Source organism: Scyliorhinus torazame, chromosome 11, assembly GCF_047496885.1.
Source record: "Scyliorhinus torazame isolate Kashiwa2021f chromosome 11, sScyTor2.1, whole genome shotgun sequence".
Classification (NCBI taxonomy): domain Eukaryota; kingdom Metazoa; phylum Chordata; class Chondrichthyes; order Carcharhiniformes; family Scyliorhinidae; genus Scyliorhinus; species Scyliorhinus torazame.
The window spans coordinates 80,899,046-80,921,012 of NC_092717.1; the positions used below are offsets into that span (position 1 = coordinate 80,899,046).

The window sequence follows — 21,967 nt, forward strand, 5'->3', positions numbered from 1 at the left end:
TGCTTCTGTCTCCACAAAGGAAGACATGAATAATGTATAGGAAGTTCTGAGAAACACAAGTTTTAGTGAGGAGCTGAAGGAATAGTATTAGTAAATAAATGGTTTTGGGGAAATGAATGGGATTCAAGGTAGACAAATCTCCAGGGCCTGATAATCTGCATCCCAGAGAACTTAAGAAAGTAGCCCTAGAAATAGTAGATGCATTGGTGGTCATTTTCCAAAATTCTTTGGGCTCTGGAATGGTTCCTACAGATTGGAGGGTAGCAAATACTATTCAAGAGAGAAAACAGGGAACTATAGACCAGTGAGACTAACTTTGGTAGAGGGAAGTTGCTGGGCTCCATTATCAATGATCTCAAAGCATAGCACTTGGAAAGCAGTGCTGTAACCAGACAATGTCAGCATGGATTGACATATCCACTAGAATTCTTTGAAGATGTAACAAGTCGAGTTGACCAGGGAGAACAGGTGGATCTGACAGAAGGTTTTTGCCAAGGTCTCACATAGCAGATTAATATATAAAGTTAAAGCGCATGGGATTATGGGTCACGTCTTGAGATGGATGAAAAGTTGGTTAGCAGACAGGAGGCAAAATATTGAAATTAATTGGTCTTTTTCTGATTGGTAGGCAGTGACTAGTGGGATACTGCAGGGATTGGTGCTAGGACCCCAACTGTTAACATTAATGATTTGGACGAGGGAACAAAGTGTATGATCTCCGAATTTGTAGATGATACAAAGTTGGGTGGGACAGTGGGCTGTGAAGAGGATGCAGAGATGCTTCAGCGGGAGTTGGATAGCCTGAGTGAGGGGCACATGCATGGCATATGCAGTATAATGTGGATAAATGTGAGGTTATCCGATTCAGTAGCAAAAATAGGAAAGCAGATTATTATTCAAATGGGTGTAAATTGAGAGAGGTGGATACTCAGCGAAACCTTGGTGTCCTCGTGCATCAGTCGCTGAATATAGGAATAGGTATGTTTTATGGCAATTGTCTCGGGCATTGGTGAGGCCACACCTGGAGTATTGTGTGCAGTTTTGGTGTCCTTATCTGAGGAAGGATGCTCTTGTTATGGAGGGTGTGCAGCAAAGGTTTACCAGACTGATTCCTGGGATGGCGGGACTGTCATATGACGAGAGACTAAACCGGTTAGGATTATATTCATTGGCGTTTAGAAGAATGAGAGAGGATCTCATGAAACATACAAAATTCTAACAGGTTTAGGCAGGGTAGATGCAGAAAGAATGTTCCTGATGATGGGGGAGTCTGGAACTAGGGGGTCATAGTTTGAGGATAAGGGGTCCTTTTAGGACTGAGGTCCGGAGAGATTTATTCACCCAGAGAGTGGTGAATCTGTGGAATTCGCGACCACAGAATATAGCTGAGGTCAAAATGTAGTGTAATTTCAAGAGGAATTAGACGTAGCTCTTGGGGCTAAATGGATCAAGAGTTAATGGTTGGGGGGGCGGGGGGGGGGAGGGGGGAGGGGAGGTGGGATCAGGGTATTCAACTTGATGATTAGCCATTATCATAATGAATGGTAGACTCGGAGGGTCGAATGGCCTGCTTCTGTTTCTATTCTCTGTTTCTATGAAAAAGGTGAATTAGATCAGTTATAGACAGCATTAGGAACCTGGGTTCAATTCCGGCCTTGGGTGATTGCCTGTATGGAGTTTGCACGTTCTCTCCATGTCTGCGTGAGTTTCCACTGGGTTCTCCGGTTTCCACCCACTGTCCAAAGGTGTACAGGTTAGGTGGACTGGCCATGCTAAAAATTGGCCCTTCGTCTCCAAAGAAGTGCAGGTTAGTTGGGATAACGATGATAGGGTGGGGGAGTGGGCCTAGGTAGGGTGGTCTTTCAGACGGTCGCTACAGACTCGATGGGGCAAATGGGCACATTCTGCACTGCAGGGATTCTATGGAGAGAAACTAAATGAGGGAAAGAGAAAAGAGATAGAAAAGTAAGAAAGACATTTTAAATGTGGTTATTTTAAATTCACTAATAACAATTTACTATGTGCAATAAGACTCAATTATTTAAATTATTCCCTTTCTGGACCAGAGTGATTGTTTTTCATGACAATGGTTATAACATTAAAAGGGTACTTGCTTTGTTAATTTCCAGTTCTACATTTCTGGGCAATTAATGTACAAATCCAGCAATGCTTAAAATTAAATCTTGTTCATGCACAGCAAGCAGTGGAGTGGAGTAATCAAGTTCTAAGAATTCATAACTCACGCTATCTCTTCAGTCTCTGAACATCACCAATTTGCACATTAATGACAGGGTTCAAATAAACACTCCATTCGTTACACATGTGTTTTATTTATTCAACTAAGTTTCCTAATACTGAAAATAATGTAGCATCCTGATAATATTTTCCATAAGGTCTGCTGATTATAATCAAGGTGACTTGAATAATCTGCTGATGTATGAAATTTCACAAAGGCCTGGGTGAATTCAAATAGACTTTGGGCGAATTTGCTTCGAATGGCACGGTTTAAACTTGGACGAGCTTGAAAAATTCAAACAAAATAATGCCAATTTCCAAAGTATTCATTGGTACAATTGCATCTGTCAAAATTACGCCGCATTAAAAGAAAGTCTACTATTAATTAATGCATCATCTTATTACTCTTTCTCCTTTTCACAGCAAAATTTTGTGGAGACCCTGGTGTGCCAGCGCAAGGGAGAAGAGAGGGAAAGAGCTTCATCTACCAATCAGAGGTTTCATTTAGCTGCAATTCCCCTTTGATCCTGGTGGGTTCAAGCACCAGGATTTGTCAAGCTGATGGGGCTTGGAGGGGCTCACAACCTCGCTGTATAGGTACAGAGTTCACTCTACACTATATAGACCACACGTCAGCTTTGTTTAATTCTTTAAAAAACTACATTAAAATGTTGTGTTTCAATTAGGATTACACTTGATTTATTTTTATTGTCGTGAGAATAATATGCAACACAATCTCGAAGATGTATAGTTAGATTATAAGGAGTATAAATTCATCTGGGCCTATTTCTTGGAAATCAAATGAGCAAAATGTAAGCATATTTCGCATTCCAATCTGAGCATGTGTTCAGGTCACTGGTGAAATCATTGGCCAATTATTTTATTCCGAGTGACAAATGTTGTTTGGGGCTTTAACACTGGTTGTGAATGATCTCTAATTTACGATGAGCAGAGCAAGCACTTAGCCTGCCAGCTCAGAATTTAGACGCTGCCAACAAAGATTTTAAAAATGTGGGCTACATTCTCCACCTCACAACGCCGCAAATGGGAAGAGAATTGGGCGTCCGGCCAAAATTGAGGTCCGCGCCTGCCGCCAAATCGGATGCCATCCTCCGGTCCCTCGCTAGTGACAATAACGAGGTTTGAGCCCCACTCCAGTGGCGGCATGTAAAACGAGCATTTGCATGCATTTAAATGTGATTAGCGGGTTTGACCTACTATGTTCCGGTCCTCCGCGATGCTCTGCCCCTCTCGGGCAGAAGTCACACGGGCCTGGTTTACTGCAGGTATTTACCAGCGGTGACTGAGCGCCCTGACCACTGAGGGGGGTAGATGAGGTAAGCAAAGTTAAAAAAAAATTATTAAATGTTGGTGGGTGGCTGCCAGAGCTGACGGTAGTGGTAGTGGGGAGCGACTTGGTGACAGCTCTGTGAATTCAGGGTGTCTCTTTTGGGATCAGGTTGGCCTGGCTCAGTCTGCCATGCTGTAGTATTTGTTTTCAACACACCCATTTGGTACAAGTTACAGTCACCTGCCTGCTCAGTCTGCTGACTGCTCACTGAGTCCTGTAAATGTTCACAGCGCCTCTGGTCATTTGGGAGCCCACCCAGGCATATTTGAGGCACTCCCTTTGGTGAGGGATTGGCTCTTGAGTTCCAAGGTTCACCTGCTTAGGTCTTGGCAAATGACGCCTGCCCAGTGGCCCCAAACCAACGTGGAGAACCGTTATAACATCATTGAGCAGTGCATCGGCCTCATCAAGATTCATTCCGAAGCCTGGACCGCTCTGGTGGGTGGCTACAATGTAACCCCAGGAGGGTCTCGAACATCGTGCTGGCCTACTTCATCCTGCACAACTTGGCGGAGCAGAGGGGGACATGCTGGAGGAGAAAGAAGAATGCTCCAGAGCCGCGACACACGGGACAACCTCACCACCGCCAGATTTGCCAACTAAGGGGCCTGGCCAATGGCAGGTCCATAACCTGTCGCACCTCTCCATACTCTTCCCCCACCTCCTCCTAAATGTGTCCCCTTCCCGTTCACTGCTCACAGCCTCCTCTGTCCCTCCTCCCTTCACTCCATCCCACCACCCCAGCTTCCCCTCCCCCTCTGGGGATCCTACCAGCATCACTACAGAGTGTTGGCCCTGGATTGGCAGTATCAGCGGGCCTTGTCCATGGGACAAAGGATGATGATGACTCACTGTGAAGTGAGCTTTGGTCCTCCTCATTGTTTGACACAATCCGACTCCTGCCTTCAGGATCACCTTTCACTGTCTACCCAGGTGACCTCTCATGTGTCTTGGCCATTCCATCTCATGAGCCCATATGTTCTTTGGGCAGTGGTGAGGGAGAGGACAGTTATGGAGATGGAGAGCGGTGACGTGGTAATCACTGGATATGCTGTCCAAAAGGGCAGCTTTACACCTTTAGCCCCATTCCCTGCACCTCTGAGGGCTACCCCAAATGGAACGTTCAATTGCCCTGGGGGCCCTGCCCTGTTCAATCCATTCCACCAACCTTCCACCCCATTCCCCCCGCCCACCCGGCACATTCTCTACACACAGCCCACCCCATCCCTCACATCCTTCAGAGGATTGAGGCAGGTCAGAATGTTGGTGAAAAGGTGTTTAATCGTGACAATATACAATTGTTTCCTCCTGACCCCGACCTCTAACCTATGTCTACACCCATGCCAACTTAACTGGTATCAAACTTACTTATTTTGCATGGCCCACCTCTTCTAGGTATGACCCCAGACAGCATATCAGACATGGAGGCAGCTTGCTGCATATCTCGCCCTTTGATCTGAGATGCTTTGGCCGCCATCCTCTAGATGACCGTCCTTCGGGTATCACAGGTGATGAGATGCCACCCTGTTCTGCCCGCTGCATATCAGACACAGCAGTGTCAGATGTGGAGGATTCAGAAGCACTGAGGTGTTCCAGCTCCTCCCCAAGTGAGAGGCACCGCTTCTTCCTCCCTCAGGGTGCTCAATGGCCTCCGGGCTACTTCATGGGACAGAGGTCAGGCCAGAGTGAGATCCAGAGACGCCACCGTCACCTGGCGCTGCCAAACCTGGAGACCCACTCTAGTCTCAGCCAGGTTCTCAATACCCTCAACCATCGAGCACACAGACTGAGCCACGTCCCTCAGCTAGTGAATCCTGACCCTCTGCACCTGAACCATGTCCCTCTGCACCTCGGTCATGTCTCTATGTGACTGGCCCTGGTCAATCAGTGCCCGGCTAACAATCTCAATGCCCACAGGTATGACCTTTTGTGACTGTGCAAAGCTCTGGAGTATCGCAGGAATATCGATGTGGGCCCGGTACATGGCTGCCTGTGACTGGGCTCCCCTGCCCTGAGCCTCATGACTGCACAGTGATCCCCAAGCCTTGTTATCTTGACCTTGACGGTGATTTTGTGACCCAAGGCTTCTACGATGGACGCCATCTGTTCGGTGTTGGCCTGTGTATCCTACACCTGAAGGTGTTTGGACTCCTACAACTGTGCCTGCAGGCACTGGAAAGTTACTGACTCCCCCTCCTGTACATCCTGACTCTACATCTGCACCTCCACCAGTGACAGGATCATACTTTCCAGAAGTGAGATACCTGTCCAGACTACACCTGGTTCCTCAGATTGGGCAGCCGTCTGACTGTTCGCTCCCATGGGAGTCCCTACCTTCACATGCTGCATCTCCTCAGCGAGGGTGAGAGCGTGGACCTGGTTTACACCTGCTCCCTTTTATTATGGGCTGTATTTTCCTCGGGGGCACATATAGGACATGGTGAGATGCATGGAGGCAAGTTACACAGGGGATATGTAGCTGGTGGCATATGTATACAAGACACCTGGCCAAAGAGGGCATTACAGGTATTGGGGTTTGGTGGAGGATGGGATGTGAGGGAGATTCTGGGCAGGTGTGTTTTGATTGGTTTCTATGGGCGTGGGGTGTGGTGTGAGGATTGAGGGACAGGAGTGATGCCAGGGGAGCAGAGATGGTAACTCACCTGAGCTGCCCTATCTTGCAGCACTGTTTGCCAGTCTGCCTGTTGAATCTCACTGCGCTAAGCGCCTCGGCCACCTCCGCCCAGACCCGTTTAACGACTGCAGGCGGTAGCCTCTCATCCACCGCATCCTATATTCTCTTGTTCTACGCATCCACAAAGTGTAGTACTGCTCTTCGTGGAGCCATCTTCTTGGTTGGAATGAGAGTGTCTGGGGGATGGAGTGCTTACAAGCAGTTCCAGCTTGTCAAGCTCGCCAGTGCCAATTCCAGCCCCAGCGAGTGCAGGCCCATTACCATGTCCTGAATTGCTCCGGAAATAGCACCGCCAACGAGAATGCAAACCACATGAAATTCAGCACCGATATCAACACATAGGGTGGAGATTTGCCGGGTCCATGGCCGTGCATGCGCACGGCGGCAACCTGCAGCGGTTGCGCTGTACATCATGGCGCCGGGCGTGTGCAGACCTGACCTGCCAGAGAGTGCCCCCCTGGACACCCCTGGGCCAGCCCCCACCAGTACCACCAGCCCTCGCCGAAGCCTCCCCGGCCAGCAGCACGACCCCCGCCTGGCAATGGCGGCGCTGGACACAATCCGCAGCCACCGCATCGGGTTCACGAAAACTGAGAGCACACGTGCCCCTGCGCGGGCGGGAACTTGGCCCATCGGGGGAGGGCCTGTTGGTAATGTCCTGAGGCCGTACCAACAGTGTGCAGCGTACTCCTTCATGATGCCATTTTGGAGGGGGCAGTTCATTCGAAAACAGGCACCGCCCCCGATTCGGTTGTAAACCGAGATTGTCCGCCCGATCGCCGATTACGATATCGGCGTCGGGCAACGGAGAATCCCGCCCATAGTCTCCCAAATGGAGAATTAGAAATAGTAATACTTGACTCCCATAGCCCTCTCCAGTCATGCACCACAATGCCCCCCATCTCCACTCCCAACCCCACGTCCCATTTGGAATACTACTGGCAAAACAAATTGCCACCCATAGACAGCAGCAGCTCCATGTTGAGAATGTTCATGAAGCATGGGGGACAGAGTTGATTCACCCAAGCTGCCCTATCTTGCAGCACTGTGTGCCAGTCCCATAGCCCTGGTCTGTGATCAGACTTAGATTTGCATCACTGGCAGTCCTGCAATTACTTTCAGCATTTCAATTGGAGTAGGATGTTTCCATGGCCTGAAATTCTGTATTAACCTATCATGTCTGACTACATGTAGGAGAGGACGTGCATGTGGCAGGGCTTAATTGACAAAATGTGTTGATTTGTAATTGAAATTTTGACTTTGAAAAGTAAAATCGGAACCTGAAATAATTTTTTTCTTTCATTTAGAACCTTCACATACGACATGTGAAAACCCAGGAACACCATTGCATGGAACACAAAATAATACATTTGGTTATATGGTGAGTAACGTAGAGGAAATTCCTTGTATTGTAATAAAAATGGAAATGCAACTGGAGAATGATATTTCTCTAGTATTTTCCCACATCTATATTTTTATAGATTTACATTTACAATGTTGACAAATGTGAGGTTATCTATTTTGGTAGGAATAACAGCAAAAGGGATTATTATTTAAATGATAAAATATTAAAACATGCTGCTGTGCAGAGAGACCTGGGTGTGCTAGTGCATGAGTCGCAAAACGTTGGTTTACAGGTGCAACAGGTGATTAAGAAGGCAAATGGAATTTTGTCCTTCATTGCTAGAGGGATGGAGTTTAAGGCTAGGGAGGTTATGCTGCAATTGTATAAGGTGTTAGTGAGGCCACACCTGGAGTATTGTGTCCAGTTTTGGTCATCTCACTTGAGAAAGGACGTACTGGCACTGGAGGGTGTGCAGAGGAGATTCACTAGGTTAATCCCAGAGCTGAAGGGGTTGGATTACGAGGAGAGGTTGAGTAGACTGGGACTGCACTCGTTACAATTTAGAAGGCTGAGGGAGGATCTTATAGAAACATATAAAATTATGAAGGGAATAGATAGGATAGATGCGGGCAGATTGTTTCCACTAGCGGGTGAAAGCAGAACTAGGGGACATAGCCTCAAAATAAGGGGAAGTAGATTTAGGACTTAGTTTAGGAGGAACTTCTTCACCCAAAGGGTTGTGAATCTATGGAATTCCTTGCCCAGTGAAGCAGTAGAGCTCCTTCATTAAATGTTTTTAAGATAAAGATAGGTAGTGTTTTGAAGAATAAAGGGATTAAGGGTTATGGTGTTCAGGCCAAAAAGGGGAGTTGAGTCCACAAAAGATCAGCCATGATCTCATTGAATGGCGGAGCAGGCTCGAGGGGCCGGATGGCCTACTCCTGCTCCTAGTTCTTATGTTCCTTATGCCGCATAGTGACTATTTTCAGCACTGTTGTGATTTAACATAGGTGCTTCGTTATTACGGGAGTACAGTGACAATGTAGAAAATAGCATCCTATAATAGTAACAGGTCTGTTAAGCTTTAGCAAGTTCAAGATCGCCTAGTAACAGAACAAATATCAAACATGGAACTAGGGGATCTTCTGGATTGTTTGTTACAACCCCTTTGAGGGCCAAGGACTGTGTTCCATATTCCAAAGCGACCACCGACCGACCGCACTCATGCCCGAAGCGGGACCCAAGGACGTCACTATGGCGCATCTACACGAACCAGGATGATTCCCCCGAAACAGAACACCAAGATGGCGGCCGTGGGCTAGATGCCATCAACAGGGCCAGGACGCTGGGTAAGACTGTGTGGGCGTTGTTACCTGCTGAACTACGAGGCATTAGTGCCCCCCTAGAGGCCAAGTTGAAGACCAGTAGGAGGAGTACCAGCCGTTGCAATGCGTTACAGCCCCCAGGGTCGCATCCATCCAGATTGCATTAAAGGTGAAGGCCACCCCATTGAAATGGAGCTCAATACCAGAGTGGCAACCTCAGTGATCAGCTGCTGGACATTTGCTATGATCAAGTCTGGTATCCAGACTTTGGACCTTCAGGACACGGATGATCGATTTGCGACGTACACTAGGTAACCTTTGGCCATTGACGGAACCACCCATGTGACCGTGGCATACAGGTACCAGTCGACACGTTTGCCCTTGGTGGTAGTCCGCAGAGGGGGACCCACTTACTGGGAGTGATTGGCTGCGCCATTTAAAATTGGACTGGCAACGCGTCTGCCACGTGGATCCCCATGGCCTGGAAGGAGTGCTGGTGAAGTTTCCGGTGTATTCGCTGATGGTTTTGGGAGAATAAAAGCGCAGTGGGCAAAATCAGTGTGGACAAGGATGCGCAACCCTGATATTTCTGCACCTGCCCAGTGCCGTATGCGCTGCGGCCCAAGGTCGATGCAGAACTGGATCAGTTGGAACACTTGGGCCTCATCCGTCCTGTTCATATTTGCTAATTGGGCTGCGCCAGTGGTCCAGGTGCTAAAATCTGGATGGGACAATACGTCTGTGCGGGGACTACAAGATGACAGTGAACCGGGGCTCTCGCCTTGACCGTTACCCAGTGGCATGCATCAAGAACCTGTGCACAAAACTCAGCAGGGGAAGAATATTCATGAAGCTGGTCCTGGATCCTGAAACTCCAATGTACGTTACAGTCAATATCCACAGAGGGCTGTACGAATGCACCAGACTGCCTTTCGGGGTTTCATCGGCCTGCAAAATTTTCCAATGCATGATGGAAAACATCCTACGGGGTCTACCAAGGCTGACCATATACCTGGATAACGGACTCATCACTGGACTCATCACCGGGGCCTCGAAAAAAGAACATTTGGACAACCTGACCAAAGTCCTCTGCTGTGTTGAGCAGGCCGGCGTGTTTTTAATGCCCCCAAATTCATAGGGTTGACAGGGACGTGCTTTGCCCGGTGGAAAGCAATTTGCGGCCACCCGGTAGGTTCCCATCCGTCAAGGCCGGATTGAACTCTGTTCCTTTTTAGGACTTATCAACTACTACGGGAAATTTATCACCAACTTGGCCACGCTGCTTGGCCCGCTCCACCAAGTAAGTGGGTCCTCCTCAGCGGACTACCACCAAGGGCCAACGTACCAACTGGTACCCGTATGCCACAGTCACTTGGCTGGTTCCTTCAATGGCCAAAGGCTGCCCAGTTCTCCACCAATTATTAAAAAAACGACACCAGTGGGAATGAAACTCCCCACACCAAAAGGCGTTCCAAGATGTCAAGCGGCAGTTGCCCTCTGAGAAGCTGCTGATGTGATGCACTTCGACCCAGATAAAACACTTTTCTGATGTGCGACGCTTCCCCTTACAGCGGCGGTACCGTTTCCGCACTCCGGATGCCCAACCGATCAGAGCGACTGATAGCTTTATGATTCACACACAAGCCGACGCCAAGCGGAACTATGCCACAATCGAGAAGGAGGGCCTTACAGTTGTATTTTGTTTGAAGAAGTTTCACCAGTATGTCTACGGCCCTGCATTTACTGTCTATACTGACCACAAACCGTTACTTGGCTATTCAAAGAGGATCGAGTGATTCCCTCGACCGCGTCCTCCAGGGTCCAGCAATGTGTGTTACTCTTTTTTTTTTTAATAAATGTTTTTTATTGGATTTTTGAACAGAGTATATTTTGCCGTTATGTACACAGGATATGATATATATAAGTAGGCATCCGTTTGTGCCGGCAAGGCACTTCCGGAGGGCAATCCCTGAGTGGGTCTGGTGCCGGTGTTGCCCCTCGCTTCACCCTTTGCTTTGGCTGCTTTTCCCTGGTTCCTGGCTATTCTTCTGCTTGTTTGTTGGCCGCAAACAAGTCCCGGAACAATCGGGTGAATGGCTCCTACGTTCTGTGGAAGCCGTCGTCTGACCCTCGGATGGCGAATTTAATTTTCTCCATTTGGAGAGAGTCCGCGAGGTCGGACATGAGTGTTACTCTTCGCAGGGTATGGAACATGGTCATGCGCTCTTGTTGCAAGACCTTCACAGTGGACACCTGGGGGTGTCCAAGATCAAGATGCTGGCCCAAACCTATGTCTGGTGGCCAGGGATAGACTCGGACATCTAGAAGGTGGCCCAGCGCTGCGGCCCATGCCAGGAGAACACCCAAAGTGTTGGTGTCGGATAACGGTGCCACGTTCAACAGCTAGAAGTCTGAGTCATTCATGGCCTTGATTAGAATTCGGCATGTACCGACCACCCACCCCTTGAATGGTTTGGCCTAGCGGGCAGTCCAAACCTTCAAAAAAACAATGAAGAACTGACCACAGGGTTTTAGGAGACATGACTGGGCCTTTTCCTCTTCACTTACCCGACGACCCCTCGTTCTGCCACAGGTGTGACACCAGCAGAGTTGCTGGTGGACTGCTGGCTCCACCCCACTCAGCCTCATTATTCCTGACGTAGGTGCATGGATCTGCCAGCAACAGGACTGCTCCGAGATGGACACCAGGTCGACGGTCGCAGTGGCACAACCTCAAACTGGGGGATGCTGTATATGTGTGCAATTTCGGCGCCGGTGCCACATGGGTCGAGGGCGTGGTATTTTTAGCCACAGCCCCGGTTTTATTTCAGAGACGTGAAGCCAGCGGCCAACTGGACCACATCCACCGTCACACACAGGAGTCTTCTGAACATACTCTGGATACGCCAGTCCAGGTTACCACGCCGATCACCGTCACCTCTGCCTGTCGCAGCCCAGGAAGCTATGATGCCAGATGCCTCATCAGAAGGTTTCGACATTGATTAAGACATGGACACAGGCCCGCCGGCCGTAGTCATCCAGCCGGCTTCAACGCTGGCACCGTTCCATTCGTACCGCTCCCACCTCGATGCTCCGCCCAAAATTGTTGGTCACTGGTGCGTTACACACCTCCCAGACCTGTTGCGTCAATGCTGGACCGTTGTCTGCTCCCAAAATGAACAAGAGGGGCTCGGCCTGATGACATGGACCTTTCTCCAGACTTGAAGGGGATGGCGGGAGAGGTATTAGGACCCCTTTGGGGCCAAGAACTGTGCTCCATACGATTCCCCCCTTACACAGCTGAGAATAAACTCCCCTGGTACATGGGGGTGGGGTTTCCCTTTAACAAGGGGGAAACTACTCGGTATAAAAACCCTGACCTGGATGCAGGTCAGAAAGGGTGGCCCTTCAGGGAGAGGAGTTATAGATTTGTTATTTTGTGTATACCACAATAAACCTGGTGTCATTTCTACCCTACCATGCATTCCTATTGTCTCTCCCATTTGGCTTCCACAAGATATTCACCAGCTAATTTAGTTTGATGCAGTAGTCACTTCAGAGAAATTAAGAATTTCAATGAGGTGACACCTCCAAAACGGTAACAAAAGCAATAGAGACATTCTAGTTAGCCTCACCTAGAATTACTGGAGGGGAAAACAATAGCTTGCAAATTTGCTGATATCCATATCAGTTTTACACGCATAAAAGGAGCGCCTGAGCATTTAATATGTTGGGTGGCACTTGCTCACATTCTACACCAGTAGTTCACTCCTTGTCATAATGGTAAATACTGAAGAAAACGTATCCAGAACTGGCATCTGTTCGGCCTTTTACATGTACAGGCCTCATGTCTTTTGCAGGACATCTTCCCAAAATTGATATGCCTGGAACATCTCCAGCACCAGAAGTTACTGTGTTCAAAATATCAAAGTCCACAAGTAGTTTAACTAATCGGCCCACTGGAGACCACAAAAAAAACTATGATTATTCTAAAAAGATAGATGGTTGACCATGTAACCGGGGGCAGCAGTATGATCCTTCTTTTTTCCAAAGCATCCTTAAGACGATTGCTTGGCGCCTCCTGATTGCCTCATCTCTATCCCCATCTCCCTCCCCATTTCCTTCATCTCCATCCCCATTTCACTCATCTCCATCCCCATCTGCCTCATCTCTATCCCCATCTCCTTCATCTCCATCCCCATCTCCCTCATCTCATCCCCATCTCCTTCATCTCCATCCCCATATCGCTCATCTCCATCCCCATCTCCATTCCCATCTCCCTCATCTCCATCCCCATCCCCATCTCCTTCATCTCCATCCCCATATCGCTCATCTCCATCTCCATCTCCCCATCTCCATCCCCATCTCCCTCATCTCCATCCCCATATCACTCATCTCCATCCCCATATCCCTCATCCCCATATCCCTCATCCCCATCTCTCTCATCTCTATCCCCATCTCCCTCATCTCCATCCCCATCTCCCTCATCTCCATCCCCATCTTCCTCATCTCCATCCCCATCTCCCTCATCTCCATCCGCATCTCCTTCATCTCCATCTCCCTCATCTCCATCCCCATCTCCCTCATCCCCATATCCCTCATCCCCATATCCCTCATCCCCATCTCCCTCATCTCTATCCCCATCTCCCTCATCTCCATCCCCATCTCCCTCATCTCCATCCCCATCTCCCTCATCTCCATCCCCATCTCCTTCATCTCCATCCCCCTATCGCTCATCTCCATCCCCATCTCCCTCATCTCCATCCCCATCTTCCTCATCTCCATCCCCATCTCCTTCATCTCCATCCCCATCTCCCTCATCTCCATCCCCATCTCCCTCATTTCCATCCCCATCTCCCTCATCTCCATCTCGATATCACTCATCTCCATCCCCATATCCCTCATCCCCATATCCCTCATCCCCATCTCCCTCATCTCCATCCCCATCTCCCTCATCTCCATCCCCATCTCCCTCATCTCCATCCCCATCTCCCTCATCCCATTATGCACGGTAGCATTGTGGATGGGCAGCACGGTAGCATTGTGGATAGCACAATTGCTTCACAGTTCCAGGGTCCCAGGTTCGATTCCGGCTTGGGTCACTGTCTGTGCGGCGTCTGCACATCCTCCCCGTGTGTGCGTGGGTTTCCTCCGGGTGCTCCGGTTTCCTCCCACAGTCCAAAGATGTGCAGGTTAGGTGGATTGGCCATGCTAAATTGCCCTTCGTGTCCAAAATTGCCCTTAGTGTTGGGTGGGGTTACTGGGTTATGGGGGTAGGGTGGAGGTGTTGACCTTGGGTGGGGTGCTCTTTCCAAGAGCTGGTACAGACTCAATGGGCCGAATGGCCTCCTTCTGCACTGTAAATTCTATGAACTATCTCCATTCCCATCTCCCTCATCTCCATCCCCATCTCTCACTTCCCCACCAGGTTCTACCTAAGGGCCACAACTGGTGACAACATATTAATTAATGAAAGTCAGGTTTACGCCCTGGGTGCGTATCTGATCAGGTCACCGACAGGGAGTGGGGAAGATCTCAAACCGAGATCTCGCCGTGGCAAATCCCATTATGGTCCTCTCATGAGATTTAGAAGCCATAATTGGATTAGCGCATATGTCAAATGAGACCGAAAAACCACGCCCTTGAGAGCAATTCATTATGACCGCGTGGACTTGCTATTTCCAATGTGTTAATTGAAAGCAAACAAAATATTTGAACTCAGCACAAATGGTTTATGAAGCTACAGATCATCTCCATCCCCACCCAAGGTTTGAGGTGAGGGATGCAGTTAGTGTCCCTGCTGATTTTACCTGCAGGAAGTGCTGCCATCTCCAGCTCCTCCAAGACCGAGTTAGGGAACTGGAGCTGGAGTTGGAAGAACTTCGGATCATTCGGGAGGCAGAAGGGGTCATAGATAGCAGCTTCAGGGAATTAGTTACACCAAAGATTGGAGATAGGTGGGTAACTGTAAGAGGGACTGGGAAAAAACAGTCAGTGCAGGGATCCCCTGCGGTCGTTCCCCTGAGAAACAAGTATACCGCTTTGGATACTTGTGGGGGGGGGACGACTTACCAGGGGTAAGCCATGGGGTACGGGCCTCTGGCACGGAGTCTGTCCCTGTTGCTCAGAAGGGAAGGGGGGAGAGGAGCAGAGCATTAGTAATTGGGGACTCTATAGTCAGGGGCACAGATAGGAGATTTTGTGGGAGCGTGAGAGACTCACGTTTGGTATGTTGCCTCCCAGGTGCAAGGGTACGTGATGTCTCGGATCGTGTTTTCCGGGTCCTTAGGGGGGAGGGGGAGCAGCCCCAAGTCGTGGTCCACATTGGCACCAACGACATAGGTAGGAAAGGGGACAAGGATGTCAGGCAGGCTTTCAGGGAGCTAGGATGGAAGCTCAGAACTAGAACAAACAGAGTTGTTATCTCTGGGTTGTTGCCCGTGCCACGTGATAGTGAGATGAGGAATTGGGAGAGAGAGCATTTAAACACGTGGCTACAGGGATGGTGCAGGCGGGAGGGTTTCAGATTTTTGGATAACTGGGGCTCTTTCTGGGGAAGGTGGGACCTCTACAGACAGGATGGTCTACATCTGAACCTGAGGGGCACAAATATCCTGGGGGGGAGATTTGTTAGTGCTCTTTGGGGGGGTTTAAACTAATGCAGCAGGGGCATGGGAACCTGGATTGTAGTTTTAGGGTAAGGGAGAATGAGAGTATAGAGGTCAGGAGCACAGATTTGACGTCGCAGGAGGGGGCCAGCGTTCAGGTAGGTGGTTTGAAGTGTGTCTACTTCAATGCCAGGAGTATACGAAACAAGGTAGGGGAACTGGCAGCGTGGGTTGGTACCTGGGACTTCGATGTTGTGGCCATTTCGGAGACATGGATAGAGCAGGGACAGGAATGGATGTTGCAGGTTCCGGGGTTTAGGTGTTTTAGTAAGCTCAGAGAAGGAGGCAAAAGAGGGGGAGGTGTGGCGCTGCTAGTCAAGAGCAGTATTACGGTGGCGGAGAGGATGCTAGATGGGGACTCTTCTTCCGAGGTAGTATTGGCTGAAGTTAGAAACAGGAAAGGAGAGGTCACCCTGTTGGGAGTTTTTTATAGGCCTCCTAATAGTTCTAGGGATGTAGAGGAAAGGATGGTGAAGATGATTCTGGATATGAGCGAAAGTAACAGGGTAGTTATTATGGGAGACTTTAACTTTCCAAATATTGACTGGAAAATATATAGTTCGAGTACAATAGATGGGTCGTTTTTTGTACAGTGTGTGCAGGAGGGTTTCCTGAAACAATATGTTGACAGGCCAACAAGAGGCGAGGCCACGTTGGATTTGGTTTTGGGTAATGAACCAGGCCAGGTGTTGGATTTGGAGGTAGGAAAGCACTTTGGGGACAGTGACCACAATTCGGTGACGTTTACGTTAATGATGGAAAGGGATAAGTATACATCGCAGGGCAAGAGTTATAGCTGGGGGAAGGGCAATTATGATGCCATTAGACGTGACTTGGGGGGGATAAGGTGGAGAAGTAGGCTGCAAGTGTTGGGCACACTGGATAAGTGGGGCTTGTTCAAGGATCAGCTACTGCGTGTTCTTGATAAGTATGTACCGGTCAGACAGGGAGGAAGGCGTCGAGCGAGGGAACCGTGGTTTACCAGGGAAGTGGAATCTCTTGTTAAGAGGAAGAAGAAGGCCTATGTGAAGATGAAGTGTGAAGTTTCGGTTGGGGCGATGGATAGTTACAAGGTAGCGAGGAAGGATCTAAAGAGAGAGCTAAGACGAGCAAGGAGGGGACATGAGAAGTATTTGGCAGGAAGGATCAAGGAAAACCCAAAAGCTTTCTATAGGTATGTCAGGAATAAGTGAATGACTAGGGAAAGAGTAGGACCAGTCAAGGACAGGGATGGGAAATTGTGTGTGGAGTCTGAAGAGATAGGCGAGATACTAAATGAATATTTTTCGTCAGTATTCACTCAGGAAAAAGATAATGTTGTGGAGGAGAATGCTGAGCCCCAGGCTAATAGAATAGATGGCATTGAGGTACGTAGGGAAGAGGTGTTGGCAATTCTGGACAGGCTGAAAATAGATAAGTCCCCGGGACCTGATGGGATTTATCCTAGGATTCTCTGGGAGGCCAGGGAAGAGATTGCTGGACCTTTGGCTTTGATTTTTATGTCATCATTGGCTACAGGAATAGTGCCAGAGGACTGGAGGACAGCAAATGTGGTCCCTTTGTTCAAAAAGGGGAGCAGAGACAACCCCGGCAACTATAGACCGGTGAGCCTCACGTCTGTAGTGGGTAAAGTCTTGGAGGGGATTATAAGGGACAAGATTTATAATCATCTAGATAGGAATAATATGATCAGGGATAGTCAGCATGGCTTTGTGAAGGGTAGGTCATGCCTCACAAACCTTATTGAGTTCTTTGAGAAGGTGACTGAACAGGTAGACGAGGGTAGAGCAGTTGATGTGGTGTATATGGATTTCAGCAAAGCGTTTGATAAGGTTCCCCACGGTAGGCTATTGCAAAAAATACGGAGGCTGGGGATTGAGGGTGATTTAGAGATGTGGATCAGAAATTGGCTAGCTGAAAGAAGACAGAGGGTGGTGGTTGATGGGAAATGTTCAGAATGGAGTACAGTCACAAGTGGAGTACCACAAGGATCTGTTCTGGGGCCGTTGCTGTTTGTCATTTTTATCAATGACCTAGAGGAAGGCGCAGAAGGGTGGGTGAGTAAATTTGCAGACGATACTAAAGTCGGTGGTGTTGTCGATAGTGTGGAAGGATGTAGCAGGTTACAGAGGGATATAGATAAGCTGCAGAGCTGGGCTGAGAGGTGGCAAATGGAGTTTAATGTAGAGAAGTGTGAGGTGATTCACTTTGGAAGGAATAACAGGAATGCGGAATATTTGGCTAATGGTAAAGTTCTTGAAAGTGTGGCTGAGCAGAGGGATCTAGGTGTCCATGTACATAGATCCCTGAAAGTTGCCACCCAGGTTGATAGGGTTGTGAAGAAGGCCTATGGAGTGTTGGCCTTTATTGGTAGAGGGATTGAGTTCCGGAGTCGGGAGGTCATGTTGCAGCTGTACAGAACTCTGGTACGGCCGCATTTGGAGTATTGCGTACAGTTCTGGTCACCGCATTATAGGAAGGACGTGGAGGCTTTGGAGCGGGTGCAGAGGAGATTTACCAGGATGTTGCCTGGTATGGAGGGAAAATCTTATGAGGAAAGGCTGACGGACTTGAGGTTGTTTTCGTTGGAGAGAAGAAGGTTAAGAGGAGACTTAATAGAGGCATACAAAATGATCAGGGGGTTGGATAGGGTGGACAGTGAGAGCCTTCTCCCGCGGATGGATATGGCTGGCACGAGGGGACATAACTTTAAACTGAGGGGTAATAGATATAGGACAGAGGTCAGAGGTAGGTTCTTTACGCAAAGAGTAGTGAGGCCGTGGAATGCCCTACCTGCTACAGTAGTGAACTCGCCAACATTGAGGGCATTTAAAAGTTTATTGGATAAACATATGGATGATAATGGCATAGTGTAGGTTAGATGGCTTTTGTTTCGGTGCAACATCGTGGGCCGAAGGGCCTGTACTGCGCTGTATTGTTCTATGTTCTATGTAGATCACTTAATGGTTAATAATCTATTTTTGAGCCAGTAGTTTATGAAAAACAAAATGAAAAACGTGATGTGGCTTTTCAAAACTTGCTCCATCAAACAAAATTGAAATTCTTATAGGACATCAAGTATTTTATCATATTACAAAAAGATATGTGCGTTAAAAAATGTGTGAAGAATTATATGTCAAAGTTATTCTGAGCTGCTCCTCTTGGATGAACCTATTTGATTGTAATTGGATGATAAATATAAAGATTAATTTTGTTAAAAGGACTGTAGCGTTGCATGCAGAAAAAATAAAGGAGTGTTATAGAAATAGTGCACAGCTTCAAACAGTGCCCTTCAAAAGTTCTGAAGTATTATTAAAGGGACAATAATCCTTCTAGTTAGCTTATATTAATGAGTGAGTTTTAAGCGTCTTGATTTGGCTGAGTTAACAATTCAAAGAAATAATTCAACTGATCAGTGGTCAGCCTGCCACCAGGTTAATGTTGTCATATTTTATTACAGGCTCGTGCAATTTTGTAATAGTACTGAATTTAGAAGCTGTGAATAGAGATTCTAATGAATTGCTGAAAGAATAATTTGTACAGGGTCATTTGGGTCAATTTTCACTCGAGGATTAATGTAACGCAGATCCATGAATCGCAATAGTTTGAAACTTTTACTGTATATCAAGTTTGAAGATTAATTTTGTAGGGAATTAACTGGGAAACAACAGAATGAGATGACTGCACTCTACAACAAGTATGAATACTATTTCATTTTAATCATTTTGTTCTCTGAATATGAAAACTTAGTATTGGTCAAAATTGGTAGTTGAATCGAGGCTATCTTAAAACAGATTTATCTATCCTAGTATTTAGAGATCTGGATCTACTGGAAGAGTTCTCACACCAATCCTCATAATGCATGGCTAGCTGAGAGCCCAGACTTACAAACGGATTTTTTTCAGCAAGGGGTTCTGTTTAAACAGAAGCAGAAGGGGCACGGTGGCATAATGGTTAGCGTCGCTGCTTCAAAATGCCGGGGACCTGGGTTCAATTCCAGCCTTGGATGACTGTCTTTGTGGTGTTTGTACGTTCTCCCCTTGGGTTTCCTCCGGGTGCTCCGATTTCCTCCCACAGTCCACAGATGTGCAGGGTAGATGGATTGATCGTGTTAAATTGCCCCTTAGTATCTAGGGTTGTGGAGGTTAGGTTGTGGGGATGGGAAGGAGCGGGCCTGGTTGGGGTGCTTATTTGAAGGGTTTGTGCAAACTATTTCCCATTATTCAGCCAATTTTGTATCCACATTGCTACTGCCCTTTTTTATTCCATGAGCTATAATTTTTCATAAATTTCTGTTGTGTGGCACTGTGTTGAATGCCATCTGAAAGTCCGTGTGCACAACATCAACAGCATTATATACAGCAACGCTTTATGTTACCTCTTTTAAAAACTCTACGTTAGTTAATCACTATTTCTCCTTTTGAAATCCATATTGGTTCTTCTTAATCAATCCGCATTTTTACACACGAGGACTGATTCTATCCCGAATAATTGTTTTGAGAAGCTTGTGCGCCATTGATGTTGAGCTGACTCTAATTGTTGGGGCTACTCTCACGACCATTTTTAAAAAAGGACAAATAGTTTTTTTTGACTGTTTTCCCTTTATATCCTGCAAGCACTAAATGATGATGAGAAATGGTTCTATAGGTGCCAGCTACCCTTTGGTACCATACCCATTTTGCATATATGAGTTGTGATTGTAAATGCTGGCAGGCCATTCAACTTGTGCCTCAACCAATATACACACAGATCATGTAATCCCTACAGTGCAGAAGAAGGTTATTCGGCCCATTGAGTCTACATCGACCCGCTGAATGAGCATCCTACCTAGGTCCACTCCCCTGCCCTATCCCCGTGACCCCATATCCCCACCTAACCTTTGGACAGTAAGGGACAATTTAGGATGGCCAATCCACCTAAGCTGCACATCTTGGGATACACTTTCCAACAGGATAGTAATTTGGTCCAGGACCTTGGCTTTTTTTTATTTTAAATAAGCATTTAAGGCCAATTGTAAATTGGTCCAATTTGCCATTTAAATTGGTGAAAATTGCAATTAAAAATTGCATGAATGTCACACAAAGTGCCAAGTATACTTTGCTGGAAATACCAATGTGTCATGGTTGTTATAAGCTTGCAATTCAGGCATTGAGAAAATTAGGCCGCAAACAAAGAATATTTTAGGAAATCCTCGGATTCAAACACTTGAGCAAAGCGGCTGTCTTTTCTTTTAAGTAAAGTCTATAGGATTCCTTTTCTTCTGCAAATGTGAAAGACGAAAGTGAAGGGCTCTGCTATCATTCTTTTTCAGTATTCATTGCGTCCATCATGATCAAAATGCAAATCTTGTTCATCTGATTTTTTTTCTCAATGGAATAAAGGATTATCTGGGTTATTGCATTGATGTGACAGGCTTAGGATGAGAAAGAGTAGAAAAGTGCAGAAGTGATACCCTCAATCGTTAATAAGTTGCATCAGCAATTTAAAGTCAACTTTTATAAAATGCAGTTCCCCAAGTTCTCATTTTGTGTACAAAATGTTAAAGTTTTTACTTTCTTCACAATTTATTTGTTTCTTGTTGTCAAACATGGTGATGTCAAAATACAAACAAAGTAGTTGAAGCAAAGTTGTTCTTCTTCACAAACAGGTTTTCAATTGTTTTGCTGTCTTTGTCATTAGCATGACAGATTTAATGACAGTTTAAAATATTCCAACATCATCTTCATTCTCTTCACCTCAAACTCACCCAGGATGGTAGCAAGGTGTTTGGGAAGACGACAATAGAGGCAAGCGGCAGGGATTAGATTTACAAGAATTTTAAGAAACAAGTAATGTCAACAGAGGGACAGGTAGTATTGAGGAGGCAGAGAGGCTGCAGAAGGACTAGGACAGGCTAGAAGACTGAGCAAAGAAGTGGCAGATGGAATATAATGTGGAAAAGTCTGAGTTTATGCACTTTGTTACAAAGAATGGAGGTACATAGACTATTTTCGAAATGGCAAAAGGCTTAGGAAATCAGAAGCACCAAGGGACTTAGGATTCAAGATTCTCTTAAGGTTAATGTGCAGGTTCAGTCGGCAGTTAAGAAGGCAAATGCAATGTTAGCATTTATGTCAAGAGGGCTAGAATACAAGACAGGGATGTATTTCTGAGGCTGTATAAGGCTCTGGTCAGACCATATTTGCATTAATATGAGCAGTTTTGGGCCCCGTATCTAAGGAAGGATGTGCTGGCCTTGGAAAAGGTGAAGAGGAGGTTCACAAGAGTGACCCCTGGAATGAAGAGCTTGTCTTGAGGACTCCGAGTCTGTACTCGTTGGCGTTTAGAAGGATGAGGGAGGACCTTATT

The 21,967-nt window shown here is 47.1% G+C and overlaps 1 protein-coding gene across 2 annotated transcripts in view; it reads left to right on the forward strand.

The window, feature by feature from the left end:
• The window catches only part of csmd3b (CUB and Sushi multiple domains 3b), a 2,718,576-nt gene that overhangs the window by 2,641,478 nt on the left and 55,131 nt on the right, over window positions 1-21,967 (forward strand). For both annotated transcript variants that reach the window (XM_072467431.1, XM_072467430.1), the window contains 2 exons: window positions 2,659-2,832; window positions 7,589-7,662. In XM_072467431.1, the coding sequence (XP_072323532.1) occupies window positions 2,659-2,832; window positions 7,589-7,662 (248 nt within the window). The remainder of the gene's footprint in view (window positions 1-2,658; window positions 2,833-7,588; window positions 7,663-21,967) is intronic.